The sequence below is a fragment of the Tupaia chinensis genome, unplaced genomic scaffold (assembly GCF_000334495.1).
Source record: "Tupaia chinensis unplaced genomic scaffold, TupChi_1.0 Scaffold000054_1, whole genome shotgun sequence".
Classification (NCBI taxonomy): domain Eukaryota; kingdom Metazoa; phylum Chordata; class Mammalia; order Scandentia; family Tupaiidae; genus Tupaia; species Tupaia belangeri.
The window spans coordinates 4,321,253-4,333,964 of record NW_006159512.1 but is presented as its reverse complement, the minus strand read 5'-3'; the positions used below and the strand labels follow the sequence as shown (position 1 = coordinate 4,333,964).

At 40.7% G+C, this 12,712-nt stretch overlaps 1 protein-coding gene across 1 annotated transcript in view; it reads left to right on the top strand.

Annotated features, from left to right (window-relative positions):
- The window catches only part of SLC5A8 (solute carrier family 5 member 8), a 50,265-nt gene that overhangs the window by 34,328 nt on the left and 3,225 nt on the right, over positions 1-12,712 (top strand). The window contains exons 11-13 of the mRNA XM_006141386.3: positions 3,862-3,948; positions 6,032-6,237; positions 9,315-9,418. Of these exons, the coding sequence (XP_006141448.1) occupies positions 3,862-3,948; positions 6,032-6,237; positions 9,315-9,418 (397 nt within the window). The remainder of the gene's footprint in view (positions 1-3,861; positions 3,949-6,031; positions 6,238-9,314; positions 9,419-12,712) is intronic.

The following is a 12,712-nucleotide window of genomic DNA, read 5'->3' as shown; positions in this document are numbered from 1 at the left end:
TAAGTTCTTTGGGTATTTTCTTTTTTTTTTTTGCATATTCCTATGATTGTTTATGTATATCGTAGGAATGATTGTTTTTTTATGTATGTTTGATTGTTTATTTCTTGTTCTCTCTCTTTCCTTTCTCTTTCTTATCTCTATGTCTTTCATTTTCTTGTTACACTATCTCCAACTTTCACGCCATGCTGAATAGGAGTGGCAGAGTAGAATTTCTTGCCTTTTTTCCCAGTAGGAACAGGGAAACGCCTGTCTTTCAGCATTTAGTACAATGTTGGCCATAGGTGTTTTTTCTTTATGAAATTGAGGAAGCTTTTCCTCTCCATTTCTATTTTTTCCCAAAGGTTTTACTCCTGCTTTTCCTTTCATTAATGGATACCTCAGACCAAGGCTAAGAGAAAGCTTATCTACAGAAGACTTATGTGTTGTTGTTCAGCAACAGGGAAATTAGAAGAGTGTTCCTGACAGCCTTTCGGACTAAAACTCTTAGCAAAGTACAGAAATCACCGAGTATATTGCTGTCACCCCCTTCCCTTCACGCACTCCTCACACAGCTTTTCAAGAGGTGTTTCACATCCCATAGTGCTGGCAGCAGTCCATAAACAAGATGCCCAAGTCACTCAGGCTGGAAGTCACATCACTCACCTGACCTGCTCAGTCCTATGAAATGAAGGATGATGATCTTGAGTGTGCTGGCTCTCTTCTCACCCCCTCTGGGGGGGTGGTACCAATCACCACCTGTCAAGAACGCAGCTGTCACCTCCATGACTAGCATGTACGGAGAACACACCCAGGCACCACAGAAGTTCAGGAAGAGGCATGCCCTCTGTAGTGGATGGAAATTCAAAGTCTGTTTAAAGATGTGATGTAGGTGCCCACTGAGAAAGGCACTGCCTGGGTGTGAGGTAGTCTGCAACTCATGGCTGAGAAATACTACAGTGGGCAGCTATCTCCAAAGACAGTAAGATGGTTTCATCCCTTAAAAATCCTGTCTTGCTTACTTGGGAAATCCAGCCAGCTGGAACCCTGGGCCCAGAAGAATGGTTATAAGCTGCTACAGTGGCTGTTCACAGCCTGGCAAACAGTATACCCCAGTGTGACCTCCTTATATTGAGGGCTGAAAGTGGCTGGTGTACACTGAGGAAAGAGAGCTACTGGGGCATTCGGGCATGCTCTGGTGGCTTTACGCAGCTGTCACCCTCACAGGAGAGGGGCCCCACTAGGAGAGCTTCAGGAGGCCATTTTGGTCCTAGATACTTTATAGTTGTTTTGTAGGGGAGCCCCATCACAGGTCAAATACTCTCCTGACCCTGATGGCTTAAGCTCTACAGCACTTCACCACCTGGGAGAATGCGAGGCACAACCATTCAATAAAGTATTCTCAATAGCAGCTCACCCTTCGCCCCAGCTCCTCCATACGGGGTAGAGACCTAATATAGCCTTCCACAAGGAGCAGAGACAGAGCGACCTCTACTGGCAATTATGTCAAAGGTTGCTCTCAAAGAGGCCCAATAAGGCAAGCCTTATCCAAGCTGGTTGTAGAAGTTACAACTGCTTTCTTAACTGGCAGTGTCTGGTAACACCTTAAATGTTACATATCCCAAGAGATCTTTTTTGTTACATGGATAAAGTTGGGATCCTTTTTGTTCAATGTTCCTAGAGTGCTTGTAATCCTTTATGATCCCTATTATTATATTTTATTGCAGTTATTTGTCTGTTTTACTAAATAGGCAGGGATTTCATGAAAGCAAGAATCATGACATTGTTGTTGAGCCCTGTATCAAATATGTCTGGTGCCTACGATAGTGCTAAGATACACACATTAACAAATTGAGCTATTTATTGGGTCATCAGAAAAGTCATGGCAGGTGCTAGTTATTGGGTCATCAGAAAAGTCATGGCGTATTTTTTATGTTTTTCTATGCAAAAATGTGTCATGACTTTTCCTAGACCCAATATGTATTGGTTCATAAATGATCCACTTATCTGATTACCCCAAGTGATCCCTGGAATTTCTTTGGCAACCTGGGATCCTCCTTTGTGACTCCTGAACCTCCCCATGATCCAGGTTAATGTTGGGTCAGGTGTGTGTGTGGGGGTCCTCAGTATTCTGCTTCAGTCCTAAGGGTTGAGAGGATTTGGGTTTAAGGATGTGGTCCTGAGTCAATTCATGGCAGAGTTCAACAGAAAGGGAGATAACTTCACTGCAAGATGGGAAATATCTTGTCACATCACCCATGAAGCAAGTTGTGAACGACAGTGTGATCTGTAAGCCACTTTTGGAGATATTAAAAAATACCCAAAAAAGATCTGTCAGGGACCAGCAGTTGGTGTAATGGCTATGTTGCCAGACTCCCATGTAGTTGACCACGGTTCGAGTCCCAGACCTAGTGGCTTAAATTCACGCCAGGCATGTGTGTGTGTGTACCCAAGATCCTGAGAGGAGAATGGAGGAGAAGGGATTGAGATGTGGCAAACCCCTCCCCCCGGAGGGGGTGATTTCTCGCTTTCTGTCTCTCTGGCGAGCACACGCACCCTCTAGCAAAAACCTCTGGAGGGAAAAAAAAGATCTGTCAGAGAAAATAAGACCTTGGTTGCAGAAAAGGCAAGGAAGAACTGCCTTGGAGTTGTGATGATTCTACAAGAACACTCACTGTGTATAATCGGACCAGAGTTGATATACAATAAAAGAGGCATCGATCTTGATAGAAGCTATAAGCAATGATGCATTCTATGGAAAAAAGCACATTCAAAAGGAGTTGTGGTTATGGTTTAGGTGTGCTGAGTAAGCTCGGAGCTTCTGACCTCATTCATTCACCCATAGAATCAGGGATGAGCTTGAACTATTTTTAACAAGTGATAGACCATAAGGAACATTTTCTTGACCTGATATTTTCTTTCTGATTCATTGGTTCTTTTCTACCAGGCCCTTTTTCTCTATGAACAAACCATCTAGGATGATGTACTCATCCTTCTTTTATGGTTTTATCCATTAAAAACTAGGTATTTGGGGGCCAGCAGGTGGTGTGTTGGGTAAAGTGCTGGACTCCTCCATGGCCAACTGTGGTTTGAGTCCTGGATCTTGCTTCCTCACTTTCTCTCTCTCTATCTCACTGTCTCTCTCTTTCTGATGAGCACAAAAGCCCTATGATTTAATAATAATAATAATAAGAAAAGTAAAATTGAGTATATATATTTTTAAAAAAGAATTAGGCATTTGATCATTAGGGACACGTTCTTTTGGCAGCTTCAGTTATTTGCATTTCTTTATTAATTACATTGTACATCTTGTTCCCTCTCATAGTTTTGGCATTCCTACATCAAAGCAAGTGTTAATGATTATCCAATTATTATCCAATTTTCAATATTTCTATATAATCTGATTATTTTTTAAAAAATTTTAATTTTCATTTTTATTCTAGTTCCATCCTTTGGGGAACCAAATCAGTAATGCAAATGGGTTTCACTGCCTCTCTAGTCACTTAGCAGTAATTACTCCAGTCTTGTTTTGAGGGGGGATTTGAGGCTATCAAAGCACAAGGGGGCGCTGTGACATATTGATGTGTGCAAGAGTGAGGCTAAGAGGAGTGGGGTCATTATTCATGCATTCTCATAGGTGACCCTTTATCTAATGCTTCTCTTTCTTCTTTGTATTTTGTTGTGCTTTTTGGTGTTTTCTTAAGGAACAAATGAATACTTGAGCTTAAGAAGCAGAAGCTTACAAATTCTAATGACCTCTTTGCCAATGACAAGATGGCCCTGAATAAGATTATAAATACTTTAAATCCTCCTCTTGGTGAAATGTCTTTGAAATATTTAAGTTTGGATTTGATATTGCTAATCATCTTTGTGTTATTTTTGTAGGCAGCACTCAGCATATTTGGCATGGTTGGTGGACCGCTTCTGGGCTTGTTTGCTTTGGGCATTTTGGTTCCCACTGCCAACTCCATTGTAAGTACCTAGAATGAGCGTGTGCAAAGAAGACTTTCTCAACTTCAGCAGATTGCTTGTAAAGATGTGGTACCTTTGAGATCTGTCATTAGCAGCTTGTCTGGATGACTTTGGTTCCTCAAATTGCCTTTGAGGAGTATACAAGGAAGTACAATGCATCGAGACCCTGCAGATGGGAAGATAAACAGAAATTGCTACAACTAGATGGTGCAATTTTAAATATCCATTGTATAGTTAACTTTTTATACATTTGCTTTCCTGCCCTTCTTAAAAATTAGTAGCTAGGATTGTTGAGTGCCTAGAAAAGTAATAAGAGTTGATATTTTTTAAATGAAAGAGAGAGTGTGAGGGGGAGAGAGAGAGAAAGATATTTTTGACAGGGTCTAACCACTTTGTGATCCTTCTTGCCCCAGCCTTCCAGTCAGTTAGGACTGTAGGGACATGACACCATGTTCAACCTCTTCAGGCTGGTGTGGGAGTTGGGAATTCAACTCAGACTTCCAAATGCAACCCCTGCCCTTGTGCAGTGGCACCTTCCTGCTTGTGCCACTAGGACTGGGCTATCAACTTTTGTTGACACCATGAATTCCCTCTAGAAGATCTGTAACTGCCTAGGTCCAACATGCCCTTTCTTGGGGAGAAATAAGATACTATTATTCCTGCATGGGAAGTACCTCTTGTTACCTCATAATCAAGTGTTTTATCAACAGATTATCTGCCTTCCCTGGCAGTGGGAGTGACCTTCTTCGTGCCATTTCTCCCTCCCTCCCTGTCTCATTGCCAGTCATTTAATGAAGATTTAAGGACTGAGCACTGTCTTGGGAGTAGAAAGCACCAAATGTTTCTGCCCTGTGATTTCTATAAGTTTGTGGATCTTTGATCCAGCCATGTGCAATGCTGAGAGTAAGCTCAGTCTGGTCTGTCAACATCTGGCCACCCAGCCTCACATTATTGCAACCTCGTATTATTCAACAATATTTATCAAGTTCCTGCTATGTGTGCAGCACTGTGGTGAGTGCTAGAGTACCAAAACCAAAGAAACCTAATTCTGCTCTTAAGGAGTTCACAGCTTATGAAAAATGTCACAGTCCTACCCCCACAAAAATCCTCTGATCTGGCCAGCAGCGTTTTCTGTGTCCCACCAACATGCCTTTCCTTTTCCGACCTTGTGACTTCATTTCCACTTTCCCCCCTTATCTCGAATACTCTTCCTGTTCCTTTTTACAATGCCCAAGGCTCAGTCTGCCTACCTTATCATTATTCCTATAAGAAGGGGGAAAATTCCACCATAGAGGAAGAAGCTTCCAGCTCTAGATTAGCTTTTGCCCCCATCATTTGGAAGGAGGGGTTATATCATTCAAAGCCTGGTGGGACGGTTGGCTTACTGGTGAAGAGGTGGAACCTGTGTCTTTTAGAGATTGGGAAACCTATGGTATTCAGAGGACCATCTGGCCAAGTTCTCCCTTTTCCATTTGTTTTGTCTCTAAAGATACTTGGTTTGGTTGTGTGCACTATTGCAGTCTCTTGTAAAAACTGCTGGCTGGCAGTTTTTAACATAACATCCCCATAACATCTTACAGTGCAAGCACAGTCGTGCGTTGTTAAGTATAGGGATAAACTGTGTGTGTGCTTTCTTTTTCACAATCTGTTGCTCATATGGCATGCCGTGTGTTCACAGACTAAATAAAAATTGACAGTATTATGTGCCTGGAGTCAACTATGTGACTGGAGTTGTTTGGGTAGGGAGAGACGAGGAGGTCAGAGTGCTGGTCATGGAAACAGAATGGAAAGAATGGAAGGACGACACATTTGAAAAGAAAAATGGGCAGGAATTGGTGATTGACTAGAGAAGGATGTAGAAAAGGGAGTAGGATTACAGGGTCTCCAGGGCTCTGGGCTGAGGAACCAGAGGCCTGCGGTGCCTTAACAAGATATAGAGATATTGCAGGGGAGAATCGTTTTAGGAAAAGAGTGGGTATTGATAGGTTTGTCATGGGCCATGTTGAAATTAACTTTCCAATGTTAATTTCCTTCTCAAAACAAATTGTATTATTTTTCTTTTAATAGCACTCTTGTTTTGCAGGGAGCACTCGTTGGCCTCATGGCTGGGTTTGTTGTTTCTTTATGGGTTGGAATTGGAGCTCAACTTTACCCACCACTTCCTGAGAGAACTATGCCATTACCCCTGGAAACCCATGGCTGTAACAGCACATACAATGCGACGGATTTGATGACGACTACAGAAATGCCATTTTCTACTAGTGCTTTCCAAATCCACAATGTCGAAAGGTATTGAATTCTGTTTTATAAAATCACATTTAAAGAAATGTGTGACAAATAGAGAACTGCAGTTGTGTTTAGTCTTGTGTACGTACACACTGTGACTTTGCTAACTCTGAAATGGGGAGAGCCCTTGTGGCTAGCTATACGATTCTACTCGGCACTAGCGAAGGGCGCCATGTTTTCTTAATTTCTATAGAGATTTCTGCCTTGTCTACAGATTTGGAGAAGACTTGAATTTTAACCCTTAAACATTGTATTATAGTAAACTCCTGAACACCAGCTCTGCTGCATGCAGAATTGTCTTTGTAAAACATTTAAAGTACAATTATAAATGAAATATTGCTCATATAGTTTTTGAAATATAGCCTTTTATGATTAATCACTACAGTTGTTTCAATATCTTGAATACTTGCTATTTGTTCAAATTAAGATTCGGAAATCTTTAGAGCACTGACAGTAAGTTGCACCTGTGATCTTCCTGCTAGAGTGTTCAATGACACAGTATACCTTCAAGCCTCTGGATACTGAGGACGTCTGATGAATGAGATGATATAGATCTGTGAGGGATGTGTCTTTGTACAGTGGGTATGAGGACAAGACTTTCTTTTGTGGATATATTAATGTCCAGCCTGAAAGCACAAACACAGTGGATATGTTCAAGGAATACGAAACTAAGAGTGTTGCCTTCAGAGTATTGCCCTGGTGCCAGCTTGTCTACCATAATACCAGTAAGAATCATTCCTTCGCGCAGAGACATAATATCTCTCTCTTACAATGGACTCACTCCAGGGATTAATTTATGATACATGTAGTTATTATTAGAGATTTACATCCTGAAGTGAATTTAGCTATCAGAATGCTTGCCAGGCACTCCAGGGGAGTTCATGGCAGGTAGCTCTACAAGAGGCAGAGTTAACAGTAGTTGCAGAGACTGAGATGTGTTTGGGGGAGATTTGACTAGGTGCTGAACACACTAACTGAAGGGGTCTGGGAAAGTGACTAGAGAAAGTCAGAAAGGGAGACAAGATCAGTTGAACATTAAGTGGGAGGATATTGAAGATCTTCTTATTCCACAATTTTGCTTAGCATTTGTCCTGATGTGGCCTGACCAGGCCCTGTTAGGAGTATGGTTAGATGACCTTGCCTTCTCTCTGTCTCTCTCTCTTTCTATCTTATGAGCTCATACACTCTCTGGCAATAAAAGAAAGAAGAAAAGAAAGAAAGAGAGAAAGAAGAAAAGAAAAAGAAAGAAGGAAAGAAAGAAAGAGGAAAGAAAGAAAGAAAGGAAAAGAAGGAAGGAAGGAAGGAAGGAAGGAAGGAAGGAAAGAAAGAAAGAAAGAAAGAAAGAAAGAGAGAGAGAGAAAGAAAGAAAAAGAAAAAGAAGAAACAATGTGCAAAGGCATGATGGCCTGAAAACACATGGCAGCTTAGGAAATCACTCCTAGTTGATCTGGCTAGAGTACCAGGGCTGTGAGCAATACAGATGCAAATGTACAGCATGATTCCAATGTTATTGTAAAATTTCCTTTTTTTTCATGTGTTCACAAATTAAATAAAAAAAAAAGCAGCTGAGAAGGTAAAACAAACATATCACTTTGCCATTTTACTCAATACTTTTTCTGTGTATGTGGTCAGAATTTCTTGATTTTAATTAAGTTCAGTTTACCAGTCTTTTCCTTTGGTTGGTTCTTTATGTGTATTTCAGAAATCTTTGCATACTCTGAAGTCATAAAGATATTTCAATGCCTTTTCATTTCAAAACTTTACTGTTAACCATTTCCATTTATGAATTGTTATCCACTTTGGAATTGATTTCTGTGAGTAGTGTGATCAAGATCAATTTTTTCCCATATGGATATTTAATTAACCAAGCATCATTTACTGGAAAGATTCTCCTTTTGTCCCATTGCAATGCAGTGACTACTGAACTGATGTAAAACAAATGACTATTTTCCTGTGGATCGATTTCCGAGTTCTCCCTTCTGTTCTATTTGTCTGATGTTGGCCAGGACCACACTACCTCAACCTTATTATCTCTCTTCAGTGAGTTTCCCTTCTTTCTGAGCTCTAGGCCCCTCAAGTTCCCATTGTCTTGATCTCTCCGACATCTTTCATATCTCCAATATCTCCGATATCTTCATATACATGCTTCCTTCCCCATCCCCTAGTTTACATATAATTATTCTTGGCAGTATGGTTGGCCTGAATCAAATTCCTCTCTCAAAGCTGACTGTGGAATCTTAGAACAATCATAGGAATGATCATGAGTTGGTCATGTCACCCATCACTTAAGATTCCGCAAGCAGTGCCACTGCTCATAGGATACAAATCTCAACTCATACCATGTCCTGCCAACAGTTCCCTGGCTACCTTTCACCATGTACTACCCTGTCTTCTGTGTCAATGCTTCTGTACGCTGATTTTTCCCTCTCTCTGGGATGCTTTCTTCAAGAACTTTTTGTTATTCAGATCTTAGTTCAAATGTCATTTCTTCCCAAAGGCCTTTTCTAGCCACTCATGGTAGTGTAGAAATGTAGTCCCTCCTTCACCCTCTGTATGTCACATTGTGTTAAATTTTCCTTATGGCACTTAACACCAGTGGGTATTAGTATTATTGAATTATAAGGAAATAATGGTTTATTCAGCTCATAGTTTGAAGGTCTGAAGTCCAGGGACCAGCTTCCAATGACACGACCAGATGGCAGTGGGCAGAATCCTACAGAATGGATATCCTTAAGTTTCTCTATTATGTTTATTAGTTTACTTGCTTATTATATTTCTATCCCCATTAGAATGTAAACCTTATGTGAGGAGGAATCTCATTTCCCTAACTTATGACTGACGTGACAAAACAGTCTCTGGGACATAATGCAGAGTTGAGTGAAAACACAAAGACACTTCATATTTTGGTATATGGTCAGAGCAAAGTCATACTTTAAATAGCTGATCCAAAAACATAAAATTAGAATAGCTGGTGATGACATTAAAAACATTATTACATTTTATACTTTGACTTTACCACGAACTTGCAATTGCTGGTAGCTTTATATAAAATCTTACAGTCATACTTTGCTCTCTTTTAGGACTCCACTGATGGACAACTGGTATTCTTTATCCTATTTGTACTTCAGTACTCTTGGGACTTTAGTAGCACTATTGGTGGGGACGCTGATCAGTTTATTAACAGGTAACTATTGAAACATTGATACTGCATTTACCTTTCTCTCAGTTTTGACCGGATCTATTTTACGGCTAGTGATGTCATTTTACTATGGTCTTGTAAGCAACTAATTTCATTTTTTCTTCATTTTTTTCTCATGGAAAATGTGAAGGTCTAGATTTGAAAGCAGAAGACCAATTTCTTTTTGAATCCTGGTTCTGCCATTTAGTAGTTGCATAAACTTGGGGCAGTCACATGGCTTCTCTAGGTTTTAGCTTTCTTATATGTCAAATGAATTTAACAACTAACCTACCTACCTCACAGACTGCTAAAGCTAAAAACAGGATACTTTACAAACTGTGTATAACTACTACAATGCTAAAGATTATATGTATCTTTAGAATAACCCTTTGCTGTGGTCTTTCCATTGTCCTATACTGATTCCTTGTGAACCTTGTATACATATTCATGAAATAATAATTAATGACTAAAGGCTTTTTTTCAGATATTCATAAACTTTAAGTGGGATTTTAGAAAGAAAGACAGTTGATAATATCCATAGCATAAATTGCTGTCTGAGATTGCTGTAAAGCTCTTCTCCTAGGACTTCACTGTGTCCTCGTTCTGTGAATTCTCTTGGGCTCCCTCTCGTGTAGCGGTCCCTACTGCCTGCATCCTATCTGCCTCATTCTTTTTTTTTTTTGGAGAGGTTTTCGCTACAGGGCGTGTGTGCTCACCAGACAGAGAGAGACATAGAGTCAGAAAGCGAGAAATCACCCCCCAGGGGGGATGGTCACACCACAATCCCTTTTCCTCCATTCTCCTCTCGGAATCTTTGGCACACATGCACACGTGCCTGGCATGAGTTTTAAGCCACGGTTCCGGGACTCGAACCATGGTCAACTACGTGGGAGTCCAGCGACATAGCCATTAGGCTAACTGCTGGTTCCTGCCGCCTCATTCTTACCTACTCCCTTAATTGAATGGAGTGCATCCTATAGCATGTTCTTGAGAAAGGGTAGAGAAGAAAAGAGATTTTGGAGACTTTGCATGTCTAAAAAACTTTCTTTTGTGTTTCTTTTGTTTAACTGATCATTTACTTGGGTAGAGAATCTTAGTTTGAAAATGATTTCTCTGTTTTTCTGAGAGGACATCTTAATTGTTATCTTCTTCCTATGTTGTGGTTGAGTGTTAATGTGTAGTCTACTGACGCTTTGCATGTGACTTATTTCACAGTGCAATGACTGCCTTGCCCTAGGTTCCCAGTAGGGACTGAGGACACTTTCAACATAAAGACTTAAATCCTTCAATTCTAGGACATTTTTACTGATTTCTTTTATAATTTCCTGCCATTTTCTGTTTTCTATTTCTGGAAACTCCTACTAGTCAAATGTTTGAGTCTCGGATGGTTTCTCTAATTTTCTTGTCTGTTCTTCCTGTTTTCCATTGCTGTCTTTTAGGTCTACTGTATGAAAGATTTTTCTAATTATTTTCCAATAATTCTCAAAAAAGTCCTCTGATCCAGTTTTGAGAAGAGTCTGTGGGGTAATAGGGACAGATAGGAGGCTATTGCAGTAATCCAGGTGAGAGATCATAGTGACTCAGACTAGATAGCAGTGTGGAGTTGGTGTAAAGGGCTGGACTTGGGCTGGCCCCATGGCTTGGTTGTTGGGTGGTTAAGAGAGCTGAATCCTTCATGGCCCCAGGAGCTTAAACAACAACAACAACAACAACAAAATAAAAACAAGCCAGGAACATGTGTGTCTGTGTGTGCCTCAGATCCTGACAGGATGGAGAAATGGAGGAGAAAGAACAGTAACATGATCATGCCCCACTAGGGGGTGATTTCTCCCTTTCCCTTTCTCTGTCAAGTACCCATGCCTATATTTGTAATTGTAAAGTCTGTGGTTATCTGTTACATTACAAATAGCTGTTTTAAAGTATTCTCTTTCTTTTCCAAAAGAACTGTGCTTTGGGGCATTAATAAAATTTCTAGCACAGCAAGTTTGTCTGTTTTGGCATATTTATTTATTTATTTTTGGAGAGGTTTTTGCCACAGGGCACGTGCACTTGCCAGACAGACAGAGAGACAGAGAGACAGAAAGTGAGAAATCACCACCCAGGGGGGATGGCCACGCCACAATCCCTTCTCCTCCATTCTCCTCTCGGGATCTTGGGCATGCCTGCACATGTACCCAGTGTGAGTTTTAAGCCACTGGATGTGGGACATGAACCATGGTCGACTACATGGGAGTCCAGCGACATAGCCATTATGCTAACTGCTGGTCCCTATTTTTGCATATTTTGATACGAATTTTAAAATATTCTCATCAATTATTGAGTTGTTCAGATATGGAATAGATCTAACCAATACTATTGACCTTTGACCCTTAGTCAATCCAGTTTTTAATAGAAAGTGGAGTGTCCCAAAAGGAATACTCTCTTCCTCTTAAATGCTTTGATTCCAATTGTAACATGGAGCTTTGTCTTTTTTTTGGAGAGGTTTTTGTGATACGGTGAGTGCGCTTGCCAGACAGAGAGAGACAGAGAGACAGAAAGCAAGAAATCACCCCCTAGGGGGAATGGCCACGCCTCAATCCTTTCTCTTCCATTCTCCTCTCAGGATCTTGGGCACACATGCACACGCGCCCGGCATGAGTTTTAAGCCACTGGGTCTGGGACGCGGACCGCAGTCGACTACATGGGAGTCCAGCGACATAGCCATTACACTAACTGCTGGTCCTCGTGGAGCTTTATCTTTAGTTTTAAAAATGTTATGGTCTACCCAGGTGAGCAAGCATCTAATAATAAAAAAAAAACTTCAACTTAATTAACTTCATTGATCATCCATTCCTTTGCCCCTAATCAAAACTCTAGTATTTGTACTAAAGTGGTAGTTCTCAAACTTTAGGGCATAAAGATCATTTTGGAAATTTATTAAAAATCAGGATTTAGTGGTCTCCTCCCCAGAGGTTCTAATTTAATCAGTCCAGGCTGGAGTCCAGGAATCTGCATTTTAAGTATATCTTCTACATTATTTGGATAGAGGAAGTTTGAACACTACTTTTTGGGGTGCATGGAGTCTAAAAGCATCCTCTTTGAGCCAAAATAGAATATCAAATCAAAGAATAATTTTTTTTTTTTTTGTAAAGCTCAATCTTTTTTTTTTTTTTTGAGAGGTTTTCGCTATAGTGTGCGTGCGCTTGTCAGAAAGAGAGACAGAAAGTGAGAAGTCACCCCCCATGGGGATGGCCATGCCACAATCCCTTCTCCTCCATTCTCCTCTCGGGATCTTGGGCATGCACGCACACGTACCCGGCG